This window comes from Myotis yumanensis, unplaced genomic scaffold, assembly GCF_028538775.1.
Source record: "Myotis yumanensis isolate MYYU_CA2020_CCGP unplaced genomic scaffold, mMyoYum1.0.hap1 SCAF_8, whole genome shotgun sequence".
In the NCBI taxonomy this organism is placed as follows: domain Eukaryota; kingdom Metazoa; phylum Chordata; class Mammalia; order Chiroptera; family Vespertilionidae; genus Myotis; species Myotis yumanensis.
Genome location: NW_027223759.1, coordinates 18,832,496 through 18,852,474, shown reverse-complemented (window position 1 = coordinate 18,852,474; position 19,979 = coordinate 18,832,496). Strand labels below are relative to the sequence as shown.

Genomic DNA, 19,979 nt, shown 5'->3' with positions numbered 1-19,979 from the left:
GGTTCAGGTACTGGAAGAGAATGAATTAGATTTTGTGATTCTCGCCCAATGCGTCAAACCTCTATTCTGGCACCCTATAATTTAAGGAAGGAAATTTAATTCCTACTTGAAAATGAAATGCAGAGGAGAAATTTCAAAACAAACCACATTGTCTATTGATCATAATGGGAGGTGCACAAAACCTTTATAGGTTATTTTAAAGGAGGTATTTTCTTCTACAGAGGCAATTGTGCAATGGCAGTTGAAGTTAATAATTTTGTTTTAATTTTAACAAATGTGAGGTTGGCTGAGTTCCTCTTATTTTGAGTTTGGGCAAAAAAAAGCATAATAATGCTCTCTTACATACATGGTTTACAAAGTGCCTTCACTTAAGATATTTTCACTTGGTGCTCACAGAAATACTATGGAAGGCAATTATTATTTTCCCCATTTTAGACTTAATAAAGGATAAGCATAGACTGTAAACTCTCTGAGGAAAGGGTCAGTTGGCCTTATTCATCCCTGTATTTCCAGCACCTGAGATAGTGACTGGTATATAATAAGAACCATTTGAACGATGAGAATAACAGGAACGATGCATTAAATGGCTTAACTAGTATTAAACACACACACACACACACACACACACACACACAAAACAAAAACAAAAACAAAAAAACAACAACAACTAGCAAATGGGAGGTTCAAGGTTCGAACATAGATCTTATAGCTCCAAGAATACTGCCCTCTTTTCTTTTGGTTTGTTTTTTGTTTTGGCCCATTAATAATTAGTAGTTAGTCCATCCTCCTATCTCCCCGCTCTGTGAGCCCTTAAAAAAATAGATGCTAATGAATTCTTTAAAAAATATGTATACATTGAAAGTATATTTCTCATAAATGGTGATGAAAAGAGACTTGATTTGGGTGGTGAACACACAATACAATATACAGATGATGTATTATAGAATTGTACCTCTGAAACCTATATAATTTAAATCAATGCCACCCCAATAAATTTAATACAAATAAAGTATATCTCTCCTGTTAGTTTTAAATACTCTTACCCCTTAAAAATAGCTGGAAAACAAAGGCTATTTTTCTTTTCCCTGTTCTTTCTCAGTTTTAGTAATTACTGCTATCCCAGCATCCATGTTCACCTAAAGCAATAAGCCAGAAAGATGTGAAAAATTTTTCGTATCAAGTCACTGAGTGTGAAAATAGAACTCTATTGAGAAGATAATCTGATCTGTAAAAATTTCAGGTGATATATTTCGCCCACAAGGACTGTCATTTCTTGCCTCTGGGAGGATAAGCCTATGTTTCATGGGCTGTTTGTACAGTTTGAGAGCAAGGCAATAGAAACCTGCCAAACCTTCTAACACCACAGCCTCTGCCCATCTTGTCTGGTAGCAAAAATGTTTCTCCTTGGGGGCAGAAAATAGTTGCTATTAAAACAAAACAAAACCAGAAGCTTTTCTTACCCGGCCCTACTGAGGTCAAACAAAAGATTAGATTTCAAACCGGACTTTTCACCAATCTGAGCCCTTACCCTCTCTGCTAACAATTTCATACTTTCCTAATCATTCAAGGTCCTGGACTGGCAGCCCCACCTTACCTTTTTATTTTTTTTATCACATAATGATGTACTCTGGCCCTGATCAATAAACAATAGTGTGTGCAGCTGCTTCACTTGCACAAAAGAGACCTAACTGTTCAGACATGAAAGAGCATCACCTTTGCTTACACTCAGTTACATAGCTTTGAGGGATGGTGTGAGGAGGGGAATCTAAGCAGTATCCACCCAGGAAAAGAATTTAGTAATAGAAGACTTGTAAGGTGTAAATGATTTAAAAATCTCCAGGAAAGTAACTTATTCTAAGTAAAGAGAATGTAAAGCAAGTTTAGTCCAGAAATAATGTTCCCAGCATCAAAGGGCCAACATGATTCTGACTGTAGAGTATAATGCCTGTCACTTTGTCTTCATTCATTCACTCATTCATGTGAATGTCTACCACACCCCTGGTGCTATTCTAGGTGCTGGGGACATAGCAAAGCACAGACAAAAATCTTTGCTCTCTTGAAGCATGCATGCCATAAATATATCTAATAAATCCAATGAAAAGTTAAATATAATGTGTTAGCTAGTGATATCTGCTAGAAAAACATAAAGAAGGTAGTAAGGTAGGATATGAAGTTTCTCTAAACCAGTCCCTCATGGACTTGTGATGTGAATGTAAAAATCACAACAAAACCAGAAGAGTCAATTTCATACAACATTTCTGCGAGTTACTGAAGGCACTCAATTACTAGTTGATTAGGTACAAATTTGGGGAAAAGGAGTTCTCCCTGTTTGAGTAGAGCAGTATTGATATGGAGTCCCTTCTAAAGGCAGCAGCTATAAGCAGCTTTGAATGGGAGAGGTTGTGGGGCCCAGAAGCAGTGCAGATCTCGAGTTTGGGGTATGCTGGCTTCTGAGTCTAGCCTGTAGGACACACTGTGAGGCTCAGAATCAGAGCCTGAGAAGAGGGAAAATTTGGATGCCATGTTGCACCAATAGTACCGAGTTTGTGAGTAAATGTGAAATACAGCCTGAAGATTTCCACCATGGGGCAGGCAGGGGAGACACCTGATCTGACACAATGAGTAGATGCAGTGATGGGCTGATAAATGTTGAGCAACTGGCTTTCTGAGTGTAATTCCAATATGTGTTGACTGATACCTTAATGAGTAAGACAAAAGTGAAACTTGTCTATCAATGACGTGAATGAATTGTCTGCTGAATTAGTTTTGAATACTGAAAGGATAAATCATCAAGCTTTTTGTGCTTATTCACATACAAGAGTTACAGACATGGCATATTTATCTGTTATTAATATCTAAGTCTGGGGGGAAAAAAAACCACAACAAAACAATCTATCAGGCCCTTACTTGTAGCTTTGGCCAATATTCATTGTGTAAACTCTTATTGGCTGGTTTCAAGCTACCTAGATGATGTTACTGAACATGGATTTGGAAAGAAATGTTCAAGAGAACACTATAGTATGTCCACCACATAGAAAATTAAAAAAAAAAATAAGTAAATCACATGAAGAGGATAGATAAGAAAATGTAGTAAAATATGTAGGAAGTGGTGAGTTTTGAATATTAATTACCTTTGTCTTAAGAAATAATTTATCTAATTATAAGTTTAAATAATATGGTTTCTAATAATGGCTACATTTAATAAAAAGCTAATAAAATTCCTACAAATTTAATATTGGCTCTTGTAGTAGATGGGCTTGTACAGAGCCATGTACCACACATCACTGGAAGATGCCAGAGCTATATAAATGTGTTGTTACTATTAATAATGTGACTTAGTTTTATGCTCAGGCTCAAATTGCCCTGAAAAGGGCAAGATAAAAAGAATATTTCAGTTCTTTAATTTTACTCTATTTGATTCAACTGGGGCTTTTCTTTGAATATTTAAGCAACTTATTTCCAAATCTCCTTTAGGGTGCATAAATGAGCAGATAATCATTTCAGCCATTATTTGTTGATTTCTGCTAGCTTCCCTCTCAGAAAGTGACTTTTCACTGATTCCTCCCCAAATTCTAGGAGTTTCTTATTTCATTCAGCTCTTACTATCTATAACCACTACTACCTAATATGTATCAGGTTGAGTCAGATGAAGTTGCTGTTTTCCAGCCACTTTTGACCTACAAAAGCAGTGATTTCAATCTAATATCTAATACCTTCAATACAGTGTCTTTGATCTAGTGACTAGATTCTAGTCAAAATGAATTTTGCCCATCTGAAGTAGTCTTCCTACCCGCTTCAAACCTCTTTATCTTCCAAGACTTAACTTCCCACTTTCACCTCTCCCACAAAGATATCCTTGATCACTCTATTTTTCATTACACAATTTTAAGCATTCTCTCCCCTGGCCTTTGTGATAGTTACATATGCATCACACAATTGAATACTTGATTATAATTTGCCTCATATTATTTGTATTATTTCTTGTATTAGTCTTATCTGTCACCAGACAGTAAATCCTCTGAGGGGAGAGACCTTAACTTAAACTTCTTCTGTAATCTTACAATTTATAATTGTGCTGAAAAATGGTATACTCTCTGGTATTACAAATTATTTGGCCTTAAACAATATCCTTCGAAGTTACATTTACTTAAAACTGGTTTATGTAGGTGCTTAAAACTTGCCCTTTGAAGTCAGACAGAACTGGATCTATTTCTTTGTTCTGCTCTTGTAAGCTGTGTGTCTTTGGGATAGTTATTGAACAACATAATGCCCATTTTCCTCTTCTGTCAAATGGAGAGAAAAATGATTCTGTATCATTTTTTATTAAGATTATTTGACAAATCTGGATGGATAGACTGTTTTCTGGAAATTTAAAACCAATGGAATACATTTTTCTCATTGATTCCCCTATTGATACATATGGTATGTGAGGCATACTTAAATTCAGTCATGAACTGCTTCATAATGGGAACACATTTTGAAAGTGCATTGTTAGGCAATTTTGTCTTAGCGTGAACATAGAGTTCCCAACACAAACCTAGACGGTATAGCCTACTATACACTGAGGCTGTATAGTACAGCCTATTGCTCCTAGGCTACAAATCTACACAGTATGTTAATCTACTCGATACTGTAGGCAGTTGTACCACAATGGCAAGTATTTATATATCTAAACATGTAAGTATAGGAAAGGTACAGTAAAAATATGGTGTAAAAGATAAGAAATGATACACATGCAGAGGGCAGTTACCATGAATGGAGCTTGCAGGACTGGAAATTTCTCTGGGTAACTCAGTAAGCGAGTGGTAAGTAAATGGGAAGGCCTACGACATTCCTGTGCACTACTGCAGCCTTTATAAACACTGCACACTTCGGCTGCACTACATTTATAAAACAATGTGAAGTTAAATCAAGCACAAGAGATGCAATCAAGAGACACAGTAAACACAAGACGTATGAGGCTGTTGCCAGCATAACACAGCATACTGTTTTACAGCACATTTTTTTTATCTGTAGGAAAGTACACTCTAAAATAATGATAGAAAGTATAGTATAGTAAATACATAAACCAGCAACATAGTTGTTTATTGTCGTTATCAAGTTTGATGTACTGTACATAATTGTATGAGACATACTTTTATATGACTGGCAGAACAATAAGTTTAGCACAAACATCACCACCAATGTGCTAGTAATGCATTGCACTATGATTTTTACAACAGCTCCAACATCACTGGGCCATAGGAATGTTTCAGCTCCATTATAATCTTACTAGATGCCCAGTGCATGACATTCGTGTACTCGCGGGGGAGGGGGGTTCCCTCGGCCCAGCTTGCACCCTTTAGCAGTCTGGGAGCCCTCGGGGGGTTGTCTGACTGACGGCTTAGGCCTAGAGTGGGCCTAAGCTGTCAGGAGTGTAGGAGCGCACTGACCACCAGAGGGTAGCTCCTGCGTTGAGTGTCTGCCTCCTGGTTGTCAGTGCACATCATAGCGACCCGTCCTTTGGTCGATTTATATATTACCCTTTTATTATATAGGATGGGACCACCTTTATATATATATATATATATATATATATATATATATATATATATATATATTCCATCCTTGACTGAATTGTTGCTGTGGAGCACATGACTGTAGACTGGTTACCTTTCACTTGTTCTTTGAAAAAAAATTTAAATTATTGTATGGATTTTGATTAAAATGATTACAGAATTTTGAAACGCAATGGAACTCAAACTAGGGCCAATGCTCATTTCCTAAATGAACATTTTATGTGCAAACAAACAGCTGCTGGAATTCAACAGAATTTAAAACAAGCTGTTTGTGGATTTTACTGACAGCTGTTTTTGGTGATTTTTGTCAACAGAATTTTCCTGCTTTGCATCGCAGCATTCTTTTATTGCAGTGTCCCCTCAAAGAATAACTTGCTTGCTTTAATCACGTTTACAGAGATTTATGACTTGATGCTTATTCAGTGGTAGAGCTTCTCAACATAAAATGTCAGTAAGCCTGTTATAAATTGCTTCTGGCATTCCTACTCTATCTTTTATTTGGCTGGGAGTATTTCCACCTGAAAGTGATAAATTCCTGCTATAACCGCTTTATGTGCTTCAGTAATTACACTGTACAGAAAAAGGGGGTTTCTACTGAGGTGCCTCCTTAAAAATAGCAAGCAGTAAAAGGCAGCAGAATGGGCTGAACTCTGGATTCTACTGAACAAAGCAATGACCAGTGAAATCCTTGTGTCATACTGAATTTGATGAATGATCAGGAAATACAGAAGACACCAAAACCTTTAAAATCACTATCATAGGAACATAGTAATGCAACTATATCCTTAGACTGGCTACTTTTGGTCCTGTGACAGAAATTTGGCAGGTACCCACAAGAATGGAGTTAACGTCCTTACAAAAACCTTCTCAAAATATCTAGATGCTTCTAGAACTTAGGTAAGTTTTCAGTAGATGCCTAGGTCTACATGGCATTGAGAGTATGCCTATATTTGCAAGCCAAAGAGATTGCAGCCTGTCAAAACATTCCAGCACAGTCCATTGCAGCCAGTGACTTGATCAATACATATTTGCACAACTGTGCCCATCAAGGGGGGATCCATATTAATCATGGCATCCATGGGTACTGGGTACTAATTAGTTTTGGTTCTACTGTTTTGTTTGCTTCATATAAACTGTCTCTGGCAGACAGGGCAAAATTACTGTTTTTAATTGCTGAGGTTATTTATTTATTTGCTCTTAAAGGAGGAACAAAATGTAAATAAAAACTCCCCAAGTTGCCCTGACCGGTTTGGCTCAGTGGATGGAGCGTCGGCCTGCGGACTGAGGGGTCCCAGGTTCGATTCTGGTCAGGGGCATGTGCCTTGGTTGCGGGCACATCCCCAGTGGGGGGTGTGCAGGAGGCAGCTGATCGATGTTTCTCTCTCATCCATGTTTCTAACTCTCTATCCCTCTCCCTTCCTCTCTGTAAAAAATCAATAAAATATATATTTTTAAAAAAAACTCCCCAAGTTAATTAAATAAGAATTATAAAGACTTCCACTATCAGGTCTTAACATCGTGCCAGAAATGGTGTTAGAGACCCAGTGGATACTTTATTTCAGATGATACTAAAACAGATTACGGTCATTAAACAGAATTCAAGCTTCCCTTCCGTTACTGTGTCATATTTGCAAAGGAAGCTCTGCAGCACGTATCTCTGCCTCCAATAGTCACAGAACAAGTGGCTCCTTCTTGCTGTGAGAATGTGCTCTTTCATACAAGAATTTTAAAACAAATATAACTGGCTTGCTTAGTGCACCTCAGTGCTAAAACCAACACTAAAGGTGGAAAAGGGTATGGAGTACTTATTGTGAATTAAGCTTTAATACATGGATTCAAGTTCAGTACAGTCCATTGTGACGGGCTTTCCATTGGTTGTGCTGCACGACTTGGTTTACGACAGTTTTATAATTTGCAATTGCTTTCACAGCAACCCTACAAGTATGAGGTTGATATACATTAACCCTAAATTTACAAAAGAAGAAACTAAGTTCCAAGACAAGTTGCACAATGGACCTATGACACAATCCTAGGAAATCCCAAGGCTTGGTCTGTAAGCCAGTTCTGCCTGACTCCAGAGTTCTATGCATATAATCATGATGCCACACTGGACTCCTGGAAAAAGTCATAGCACAGAGCTTATGACTTTGACTTTGGTTAATGGGCTTTTCCCATAGGATGGCTAGCTCCATCAACGTGGTGAGCAGACACCACACTGCTCGATACTGTGAGGTTTGTTCCACTCCATCACTTAACACATTTGATTGCTTCGTGTCATTTATTCTCAAGCTGAATTTTTAAATTTTTTGTTTGGCATGGGTAGAGGGGGAAACTTTCGGTTTCTTTCTTTGTAAAATATATTTTTATTCATTTCAGGGAGGAAAAAAGAGGGAGATAGATAGATAGATAGATAGATAGATAGATAGATAGAGAGATCAATGATGAGAATCGTTGATTGGGTGTCTCCTGCATGTTCCCTACTAGGGACGGATTCCACAACCCGGGCATGTGCCTGACCGGGAATTGAACTGTGACCTCCTGGTTCATAGGTCTACGCTCAACCACTGAGTCATGCCGGCCAAGCAAAACTCTAGGATTCTTGAAAGAGATCCTTGTAAACAAAATTTATATCTGACAAAGAGAATGTGCTCAAGAGTCAAGTGGTCAATCCCACTGTGTCACACCATAGTTAAATGCCATAGAAGAATCAGTGTACATGTTGAATTTGTGAGAGAGATTCACATTCCATGGAAGGAAAGAAAGTCTGAGTATTCTGTGTCCCGTTTTGCTTGTTTTATATGTTGATCCAAGTAAATATGAGGAAGATTTACTACTTTATGCAACACTTCACAACAGAAGACAAAAAAAATTAGCATTTAGACTGTTTTCAACAAACCATTACATTGAGCCTGAAGATCAGGAAAGAGATCCAGGCCAGAGATGTTTTTGGAGTATTGTAATCAAAACATGAGGTAGAGGGCATGGAGAGAGAAGGCTGTGTAAACAGGGTAACACAAGCCAATTTGTCTGCTTCAAAATCCTGCGGGACTGGAGCGTTACACTGGGGTGGAATGAATAATGTTGAAAGAGTCTAAGGTACTTGGGAATACGCTTAATTGGAAGAAGGGGGAGAATAGACTAGGAGTGAAATGGAGTAACTAAGTTAAACTCTGATGAACTCAGGAGGTCCTTACAGGGAAAGGCAAAGGCAAATAAGATACCATTAAACTCCTTTTATTTTAATATTTTTTTTATTGCTTTCAGAGAGGAAGGGAGAGGGACAAGGAGATAGAAACATCAATGATGAAAGAAAAGCATTGATTGGCTACCACCTGCATACCCCCTACTAGAGATGGAGCCCACAAACCGGGCATGTGCCCTTGACCAGGATCAGAACCCGGGACCCTTCTGTCTGCAGGCTGATGCTCTATCCACTGAACCAAACCAGCTAGGGCAAGCCCTCTTTAAAGTGAAGAGAGGATATTGCTAATGCCCTAGGCCAGTGGTCAGCAAATTCATTAGTCAACAGAGCCAAATATCAACAGTACAACGATTGAAATTTCTTTTGAGAGCCACATTTTTTAAACTTAAACTATATAGGTAGGTACATTGTTATTAACTTAATTAAGGAACTCCTACGGCTTAGGAAGAGCCACACTCAAGGGGCCAAAGAGCCACAAGTGGCTCGCGAGCTGCAGTTTGCCAACCACTGCCCTAGGCCAAGGCTTTACCAAGACTCCATAGCTGGACTAGATTTTTGGGGAAGTTTTTCTCTGGGACCAGAGTTCTAGGACTTTACACATTATTGGTGTGCCTCATCCTGGATAGGCTGCCCATCTTTTACTTGCACACATGTATGGATATAGGAGAAAAACATGGCTTTTCAAATTCAGGATTCAGAGCTGAGAGGAGAAGGTAGTTCATCTCCATTAAAGCCAAGCGTCAACCCTTAAACCACACAATTATTTAGTGGAGGAAATGAGATTAGAAGTGGGACTCTGCCTCCTGAAGTCGCCAGTTTACTCCATTACACTCCATAGCCTATCTCCAAGTGTATTTAACATTTTAAGTTTTCTAGAGTTTGATATCTCCGAGGCTCTGCAAAACAATGGCTTAACAGGGTTAATAATAAAAGATTAGCGTCTTGGCTACATCTGAGTTTAAAAAAAAAAATGGTTAGCTTACGGTGCTATCATAGGTCAGTCAAAATACCCTATACAATTTTATTTAGTTTGATTCATTCTTCTTTTATGAACCAAGTGCTTATTTGGAAATGTTTTAGATGGTTACAGTGTAGCCTGAAGCTTGAAGGGAATTTGGGTGGACACAGGGATACCAGCTAGAAGGCTATGGGAACAATCCAGGTGAGCATAATACAGTTGGGCCTGTTGTAGAGTGAAGATGGAGAGAAGTGGGTAGATTTGAGAGTAAAGTAAGGGGAAATAATGCAAAGATTTTTGGTAGTGAATTGGATGCAGAAGCATAAGAAGAGCTCAACAGACTTATCTATAAATATGGCGATCAATGAAAAATCCTCATGAGGGTAGACACACTCTTTAACAGACAAGAAAAAAGTTATTTCTTAGGAGTAAAGAGAGTGGCACTTTCAGTGTCATGAGCAAAGCTTTGCCAAGCTCAACAGTCATTGAAACATCACTCCTTATATGTAGGTAACACTCAATAAACGCTTCTCGGTGTGTGATTTTTCACCGGTTAAGTTCAGAGGAGGGTGCCATCATTGTTCCAGGAAAGCAAGGACTTTCATGGTTCTGTGTTGTTGTTTTTTGGTGTTTTTTTTTAGTGCATAATGTGTTTAATGGGTTTGCTATTCTAGCAACAGACATCAGTTAAAAACAAACTTTTCAAAAAATCAAAATAGTTAAAATGGCCATATTACCCAAAGCAACATACGGATTTAATACAATCCGCATCAAAATCCCAATGTCACTTTTTAACCTTAAATGCCCCCGCCCCCATAGGGGGCGGAGCGTTCTCGATCCCCGCCCCCTTCCGCACGGAGACCCCGCCCACAGAACTTCGGCGCGCATTCCCGGCCCCGCCCCCCGATCCCGCGCGCCGGGATTTTGGCGGGTTTCACTGCCTGCCCCGCCCCCAGGCGTCCCGCCACCCAGACCCGGGAATCGCTGGGGCCGGGTCGGCTCGCAGGCCGGCGGCGTCCGAATCGGTGTCCGGGTCCTCCCCGCCCCCAGCTCTCCGAGGAGTCTTTTAAGCGAAGGCGGGGCGATGCCGGGGAACCGGGACCTGAGGGTCCGCTCCGGGAACCAGCCGCGTCCCGCGCCCGCCATGGAGCCGGCGGCCGGCGGCGCCTGGGCCCACAGCCGCGCCGCGCTCAACCGGCTGGAGACGCTGCTGCGCTGCTCGCGCTGGTGAGGACGATCGCTCGGGGGGCGCCGCGGGGGCCACGCGGGGGCGAGGGTCGCCTGGCCTCGGGGGCGGGGGACCTTTTCCCACCTCCGGGTCCTCCTGCCATGCCGATCCCGCAGCTGGCGGCCTGGTACCTGCCCGGAGATCTGGTGTGTCATCCCCTCCCGGCCCCATTCACATTTCTGGGTGGCTTTCTAGCTTTTTTTTTCCCCCCAGCAAACCCAATTCGGGTGGTAGTTCTGGACTTTAGCGGGCGTGAGCATCGCCTGGAGGTGCGGTTAAAATGCATGCGGGTCCCGGCCTGCCGCCAGAGTTTGAATCTGCGGGCTGGGGCGGGGCTCAGGCAGGGGCACTGTTTGTGGGGCCCCGGATCCTCGTGACAAGCTCATTCCAGAATCCGACGCGAAGTTGGAAGCAGCTGTCGCTCTTTGCTGAGCTGGACTCTGACCTTTTCTCCGTAGCAACTTTTTTTGGGGGAAGGAGAGAGTTTGGGAGGTTTCTTTGGTTTGGTCAGGGAGACGGGGTTGGGGTTTCCTCTTTAGAGATGCTACTTTGTGTTGTTGTTTTTTTTCTTCTTTTTTTAACTTTAAATATATTTTTTATTGATTTCAGAGAGGAAGGGAGAGGGAGAGAGAGTTAGAAACATCAATGAGGAGAGAAAATCGTTGATCGGCTGCCACCTGCACGCCCCCTACTGGGGATGGAGCCCGCAACCCCCGCATGTGCCCTGACCTAGGTGGCTTATTTTCCTTCCTGTTGTTACACCATGTGAGTCCTGAGTCTAAAGTTTTCATCCCGTCTAAAGACGTCTTTTTTGTGACTTGTACTCCTTGCTTCTTCGCTATTAGCTCTGCCTGGTATAGAAAGCAAGGTGGCTTATACAGCCCAAGAAGGGCTTGTCTCACTTTTCATTTCTTCTCAAGCGTTTATTGAGCTCCTGTTGCATGCACAGCTCAGGATGTCTGCATCACTGTCACTCTGTCGGGTTTTCTCTCTTTGTAGTTATCCCGGCCATATTTCCTTTTTGGACTGTTTTGATTTTTTTCGCCTCTGATTTCCAGCTTGCAGAACTTAGTTACACATAAAGTGTAAGTCACATAGCAGCTCTCCCTTGAAGGATGAAAAGGACTTAATTGTCACAAGTTTTGCACTTATATGTTGTTCACAAAAACTTTAAGACTTAAAAAGTGGCACTTTTGCTAGAATGAGTACCTGAAGACATTCTGAGTGCGTTGTGTGTGCTTTCTCATGGCACAGGGGCCATCCACCTGAGAATCAGATTTAGAACTGGCTCTGTTAGTTGTTGTGATAGGAGCAGTTGTAGACATGCCTGGATAGTCAGTTCAAGGGAAGTTAGATGTTCAGAAGGACGTTTCTGTGTGGAAGGCTTTGGGGCAGCCACTTAGGGCTTCACTCGGACTGCACAGTCAGGCTGCCTGATTTCAGGTTCCAGCTTTGACACTATTGAATTGCCCAAGTCATTCAACCTCTCCGTGCCTCAGTTTCCCCATCTCAGTGATGATAGTGTTCATTAATAATAATTTAAAAAACTTACTGAGCCCCTACAAAGTGTCAGACACTGTTCTAGGCATTTGGGATTCATTAATGAACAAAGTGAGGAAAAGAACTCCAACCCTTACGAAGTTAAAATTCTATGGGAGTGAAGAGCCTAAATTAAATTTCACATGTAGCCCTAGCTGGCGTGGTTCAGTGGATAGAGCGTCAGCCTGCGACTGAAGGGTCCCAGGTTCGATTCAGGCCAAGGACACATGCCTGGGTTGTGGGCTCGGTCCCCAGTGTGGGGCATGTAGGAGGCAGCCTATCAATGATTCTCTCTCATCATTGATGTTTCTAACTCTCTCTTCTTCTCCCTTCCTCTCTGAAACCAATAAAAAAATATATATATAAAAAAGAAATTACACATGTAAAGAAAGTGCCAAGTGCGGTAGTTGTCATAGAATAAGTGATAATAGGTGTCTTATAAAAATATAAAAAAGCATAGTCTGTTTGCTGAATGGTTTGGGAGAAAGAAACAAAATAGGTGATTTATATGAATAATCTCTAGGTTGTCCTGAAATTTAATAAAGCCAGTTTCATTTTTTTATCCCCTAGCAAATACTTTTCCAGTTTCTAACTGAGCAGACAATAAGAGCCGCATCAAGTAGCTAGGTCTGGACTTTTAGTACAACTCCTCCTTGACTGGAGAATGATGTTGAACCCCAGTGACTTAAAAAAAAAAATGAATATGTGAACCACTGATAGATTAGTTACTAAATCACAACTGTTTCTTTGAATGTGTATTTTAACATAGGGCTCTGCAAACTTTTTCTGTAAAGGTCAAACAGTAAATAGGCTAGGCTTTGCTGGCGACAGTCTCAGTATTTTTGTGCTTTTATAGCTCTGAACCTAAAAAGCAACATTTGTAGCTCAAGGGCTATACACAAACAACTTTCTGGCTTGATTTGGCACGTAGGCAATGGTTTGCCAAGCTTGGTTTGAACAGGTAAAATGTCTTAAGTTTAAAAATCCCTTTTTGGTGTGAAATTTTCTATCACACGGGTTTAGTATTAAGAAATGATTTTGCATTCCTCTCCTGGTGTCTGCAGGTTTGGCACTGCCTGTAGTGAATACAGCATGGCAGGTGCTCCTCACCCATAGTGGGGCAAAACATTCTTTTCACCTCTGCCTTTGCCTAGTAGCTACCGGGCATCATTGCTCGAAAGGAGCAATCAGGACGGCCTGCTTCTTATTTTTGCTGCCTACCATTCAAAGCAATGTCATGTTATTAGAAACTGTGTGTCAGTAATGTCCTTTTAAGAGTGTCAAAGCTCTACCCGGAGGGCTAGTGATTGCCCCATTACCCTCACATTCAGCATGCAGCTGGATCTATTTTGCAGCAAGCATTACTTGCGGGTGGGGACAGATTGGCTACAATAGGGCATCCTTTCTTGACCTTTAGCATAAGTCTGGCTGCAAGGTGAACTGATGGAATTGTTCAAGAGGCCAGATGTGACATCTGTGTTAGGTCCAAGCCTCACAACCAGATAGAAGCTATTTAAAGATTTGGAAATATGAAATAGGAGGAGCATATCATTTGAGAGGCTGGCAGAAAGCATAGTAATACTGTGTTCCTAAAGGAAGCAGGAAATGATCACAGGTGCTGCAGTGTGAAGCCCGGGTATCAGATGATACTATTTTGTGAGTTAAAACAATTGGGTACCTTGACATTTTATTGGGGGAGGGGGTGTGTGTGGAGTTGGTGTCCAAGAGAATTATAACGTGGAGTTCTAGCACCTTTTAAATCAACTTTTAGGAAACAAGTCAAAAAGTAATTTTGCAGTTTTCAGAAGAGGCGATTTTATTTTTCTGAATTATCGCTTGTCCTCTAACAGGCGATCAGGTTTTGAGGCAGTATGCTCAGTGGTTAAGAGCATGGATTTTGGACCCTGGCTTCCAATCCTTACTCAGTGATTTTGGGCCAATTAATTCATCTTTGTTTGCTTCTTCTTTTTTTTTCATTGTGAAATGAATTAGTAGTAGTTTGTACTGTATAGGGTTGTTGTGGGAATTAAATGAGTTAATATTTATGAGCTCCTTCGAACAGTGCCGGTTAGGGTCTAAGTCAGGGGTGGGCAAACTTTTTGACTCGAGGGCCACAATGGGTTCTTAAACTGGACCGGAGGGCCGGAACAAAAGCATGGTTGGAGTGTTTGTGTGAACTAATATAAATTCAAAGTAAACATCATTACATAAAAGGGTACGGTCTTTTTTTTTTTTTTTTTTAGTTTTATTCATTTCAAACGGATCCGGCCCGTGGGCCGTAGTTTGCCCACGGCTGGTCTAAGTGCTACATGAGTGTTTGTAAAGTAAAGGATAGACTTCCCGACTCCAGCAGTCAGCTCTTGCCTTCGTTTGGGAGTTTCCAGTGTTCAGGGGCATTCACAAAGGCCAATGACCCTTCACTGAGGATCACTCCTTTTTGTTTGCTCTGGCGCTGGTTATTCGTTAGGGCAACAAGCAATCCCTGAGGCACTGTGTTAGTGGGGATATGATGAGACATTTCCCTTAAGGAGCATATGCTTAATTCTAAGGGATGGAATGTGTACCCATTCAGGGTAAATTATGATAATTATGATGAAGGCCAACGGGAGCCAGTGGAGGAAAGCTTCATGGGCTTTTGAACTAGGCCTTGGGTAGATTTTATAAATGGAGCCAGGTAGGGGATCATTAGCAAATAATATGCTAAAAATTATTATAGAATAAAGGTAGATCGAGTCAGGTTGGCAGAGAATTAAGGCAGGGTCAAATCATAGAGTGATTAGTAGCCTAACAGACTATTCAGTTGGTTCAGATGGAGGCATACCTGGCTTTATTGTGCTTCACAGATAGAGATGTTCATTTTTGTTTTGTTTTGTTTTGTTTTTACAAATTGAAGGCAGGACCCCCTACCAGCAAAAGCTTAGGACTTGATTTATTGCGACACTGGGTTTATTGCAGTGTGCTGGAACTAAACCTACAATATCTTTGAGATATGCATAGAGTTATTTACTTCCAAGGAGAGCAATTCGTGTAGCTTTCCTGAGACTAGTGTCCTCATCGATAAAATGAGGAAAGTGGAGCAACTGATATTTAAGGTTCCCTCCAGTTTGCAGATTCTATAATTATTAGTGTCCATTGAATGTTATTTAAAAAGTTTTAAAACTTTTCATTGAAGTTTAACATACATACAGAAAAGGGCACATATCATTGGTGTTCAGTATGTATCATATAGCTCTCCATATTGTGGATTTTATTTACTTACTAGAGGCCTGATGCATGAAATTCGTGCACGGGAAGGGGGCCCCTCAGCCCAGCCTGCACCCTCTCCAATCCAGGACCCCTCGGGGGATAACCTCTCGCAATCCGGGACCACTGGCTCCTAACCACTCACCTGCCTGCCTGCCCGATCGTCCCTAACTGCCCCCCACCTGCCAGCCTGATTGCCCCTTACTGCCTCTGTGTGCTGGCCTGATTGCTCCTAACTGCCCCCCCTGCCAGGCTGGTCGCCCCTAACTGCCCCCCCCCCCGCCAGCCTGGTCGCCCCCAACTTTCCCCCTCTGCTGGCCTGGTTGCCCCCAACTGCCTCCCCCTGCTAGCCTGGTCGCCCCCAACTGCCTCCCCCCCCCCCCCCCCGCCCCCGCCAGCCTGGTCACCTCACGCAGCCTGCAGTTCAGTCGTTTGGTCGTCCCTCACTAACCCCCCTGCTGGCCTGGTCGTAGGCAGCCATCTTGTGAGAGTGTGAGGGTTAATTTGCATATTACCTCTTTATTATATAGGATGTTGTATTTTAATTCTTTGATTGATGCCTATCTTCAGTTACACTACACATTTCATAAGAGCAGGTTCAGATTTGCAGCCACAGTGCTAGACACATAGTTTCTTAGTGTTTGTTAAATTAATGCATAAAAGCTTTGAAATTGGAAATACTAGAAGGACCTGGTTAATTCATTTGACTTACTATGAATGCCCCCCTAAGTTCCTGGGGTTAATTACTCATAGTAAACATGACTAAGGGCAGGGCAGGTATAGAAGGTACAGGTCTTTACCCCTGGGATTGCAGCTAGAACCACAACATGAGCAATCCTATTACAGTCCTACACGTACCTGGTGTTATATAGGGCTTGTGACGGCCAGGGAAACTACCAGACACACTGAGCACCCTTTAATACTATCCCCCATAGCATAGGGGGTGGTCTTACAAATGAAGTTATTGGTCAGCAGATCTGAAGCTCAGAGGAGAGCTATTAGACTGGAAGTAAAAATCTGCATAGAGATGGTAATCGAAGGCATTCTTTTGGGAGTGAGCAGGGAAGAGAGTATAAAGATGATTGCCTAGGCCTGAGCTTTGAAACTTAACATTTGAACATCAGGTAGTAGGGGTGAAGACCAGCAGTTACTTAGATACTGCTTTGCTTTGGAGAAAAGGGAATTGAAGAGAGAATAAACAAAATTATTGGAATTGGGTATATATATAATCCCTGTGACTTGTCTGTCTCATTTCACATGGTAGGTTCTATTATAATTAGTCATTGATAATAGAATTCTATTGTCCATTTGACTTTTGGGATATTTGACTCTGATTTATTTAGTAGTTATTGACACTGAACAATTAGATACGCTTTCTTATTTTTCCCATGCGATTTGCTTGAATGTGGCATATAAAATAAGGACAAAATACAGTGCTTCCATGCCATTATCCATATCCCTTACTTGTTAACAGATTTGTTTATTCTTGTAAAGATGAATACAGCAAATTGTTTCATTGGCTTGGAGGTCTGTGCATTTTGGTGTTAAATATGTTGTTCCACATTTAAAAATACCTTGCAGATTTTCTAAAATGTAAGAGTACTGTGGTAGCTATGTTGTCTAATATTAAATAGCAATTGATATATTATGGAAGCTTTGAGAGCCATTCAGTTAAGAAATAGGTCTGCCTGATAATACCAACTGAATTCACTATCCTTTTTTTTCCTTTGCAAAGAAAATTTTATATCAATAGGACTTTTTTTGTTGTTTTAATAGCTTGTTCTTACTAGTTAGTTCTTCCCTAAGTTATGACCCTGTGACTGCACTGATCTTTCCAAACCCAGTACAGGTAAAGTAACAGAAGTGCTACTGCAGTGAGAATTTTCAATGCACAGAAATTCTGTTACCCTGCAGATGCCTTTTCTTATTCTTCTAGATTTTTTCTTTCTAATATATATATATATGTATATTAAATAGAAAATAAGGGAAGGACCAAATAGAATTGTTACTATGCCTGCATTTTTGTGTAGAGTCTTCCATTTGGTTCTTTCACTAAGGATTTATTGAAATCTTGCTGTTCATATAGCACCACGTTGGTAGGTAATAGTGTGCCGGGGAAGCTCAGAAAAAAAATGAAAGTCAAGATCTCTTGTCTGTAGGGCTAAAATCTATTTTGAAACAAACAAGAAAAACGAACAAACAAAAAACAGAATCAGGCAGATAAAATACAAAATATTTTGTTTTCAACTAGATACCATCTCTCTGGGACGTCGGAACATTTTGTAATCTCTTAAGTCATATATATAGTAACTTGGCTTATAAAACTACCCCTTAGGAAAGAGTGTAACACATTCAACTTTGTGCCTACAAGGAGAAAAACCTGAGATGTCTTAAGTTAAATTACAACAGGTCAGAGAATAGAAGGGAGAGACAAAAAGGTGTTCATCAGTTAACTGCAGTGCAAAACCAACAAATGACTGCTCACACTCCCTGGTGTATGTTGGAATCATCTAATTAATTTCCAGGTGGCTGCATCCAAGATTATCCAAAAAGAGAATAGCTAGGACTCTGCTGGCCTATCCCAGAACTAGCCCTGCTTCACCTTCTCATGTCTATAGCTAAAGTAAATGCTTTCTCTTGCCTACTTGATGTATAAAAAATACTTGTAAAACTCTAGATGGTGGACATACCTGTCTCCATTTCCTCAGACCTGTCTTTCTGTATTTTTTGCTAGCAATGGCCTAATAAACTCTTTCTTTTAAAGGCCTTTTCAGCTGTGGAAGTTAAGATTTTTGTTTCCATGTGCTTTACATTTCTGGTGCAGGGCACAGATTTAGCAAAAGTGATAGCATGGAAACTAACACGCAGGATTTCTTGGGCTGCTTTGTGTAGTGACATTTTTATCTTCCTGGGCAGTATTTGGGTAACGCGGAGGGCCTGAATAGTTATGGGGGCGGAGGACGGGTGTTCTAGATGGGGGAGAACAGTCTGAGCAGTTGTGGGCTTGGTGTTGGGCCAGGGTATTTGAGAAATGGTACAGAGACTGGCCTCAGGAGAGCACGGAGTTCTTGGTGAGCAGAGATAGAAAAGGTTGTGCTGGGGACCAGAGTTTTGCCACCCTTAAGTCTGTCCTTCGGGACATTGATTCAAGACTGGTTATTAAGAAACAAGGGACTCAGGAATTGCCTACTTCGCCTGGGAAGTCCTAGACCCCTATCCCTTCCTCCTTTGTCCAAAATGGCACATAAACCTCAGCTTCTCAGTGTCTTTTTTTCTGGGTCTTATGTCAGTGACACCCCTGCAGGTACATCTGTAATAAACTCGGAACATTTTCTCCTGTTAATCTGTCTCATGTTAGTTTGATTGTTCGCTAGAAGAGCTTAGAAGAGGGGAGAAAAATTATTTCTTGTGCCAGGGTTAAGGCCACTGCCCAGAGTTTTTGTTCTATATTAAAGTGTAGACCAGTCCAGCATCTGGCTAGCTTAGCTTGTGTTCCCAGCTGCAGTCCTTTGCGTCACGTGGCTATTTAAGGCCACATGGCCAGCGAGTGCAGATCAAGCAAGGAGCAAGTGAAGGTAAGGGAGAAGCAGAAGGCAAGGGAGAGGAAACTCTTTGGGGATTTTTAACCTTCCAAGATTTTGCTTTCTTGCAGTGTGGCTTCACCCATCTAGACAATGCTCTTTTTCCCAGGCTGGATTGACACACAAACACCTTTCCTTTGTCACACCGACTTCACTGTGCATGTATGGATCTCCCTCTTGGTGCCATTCCTTCCCCCAGTGATCTGCAGGGAATGGACTGGTGATTTCCTGGGGAGCGTGAAGTTGTAGCTTCCTGGTGAAGCTGCGCAGATGACCATGTTTATAGTGTCTGGTCTCCCTTTTGTTCTCTATTATTAATATTAATAAACTAGCTAATTATGACAGTAATATGTAGGTAAAGGGTTCACAGTCATCTTAGAAAGGAAATTTAAGGTTAGAAACAGAAGAATTAAGGCATTGAGTCATATTGCCAGAGAAAGCTAGAATGCTGTGGACTGCATCCTGGGGGTCGGCCTACATTGATAGATAGGAGAAGCAGCAGCTTAAGAAATGCTGAAATAGGCAGATAAATAAAAAAAATTAAAGCTCAATGGGAGGAAAGGTTTCAGGAAAGAGGGTGATGTAAATGTTATTTCACAGAGAGGTCATGGAGAATGAGGACCAACAATGCTTTGGAGAGCAGTTTCAGCAGTGGGAAGTTAGAGCTAGC

General features: G+C 41.2%; 1 protein-coding gene across 1 annotated transcript in view; it reads left to right on the top strand.

Annotated features, from left to right (window-relative positions):
- Positions 1 to 10,802: 10,802 nt before the first annotated feature.
- Positions 10,803 to 19,979, top strand: part of BARD1 (BRCA1 associated RING domain 1) — a 65,285-nt gene continuing 56,108 nt past the window's right edge. Inside the window, exon 1 of the mRNA XM_070423302.1 lies at positions 10,803 to 10,945. Coding sequence (XP_070279403.1) covers positions 10,803 to 10,945 — 143 coding nt within the window. The remainder of the gene's footprint in view (positions 10,946 to 19,979) is intronic.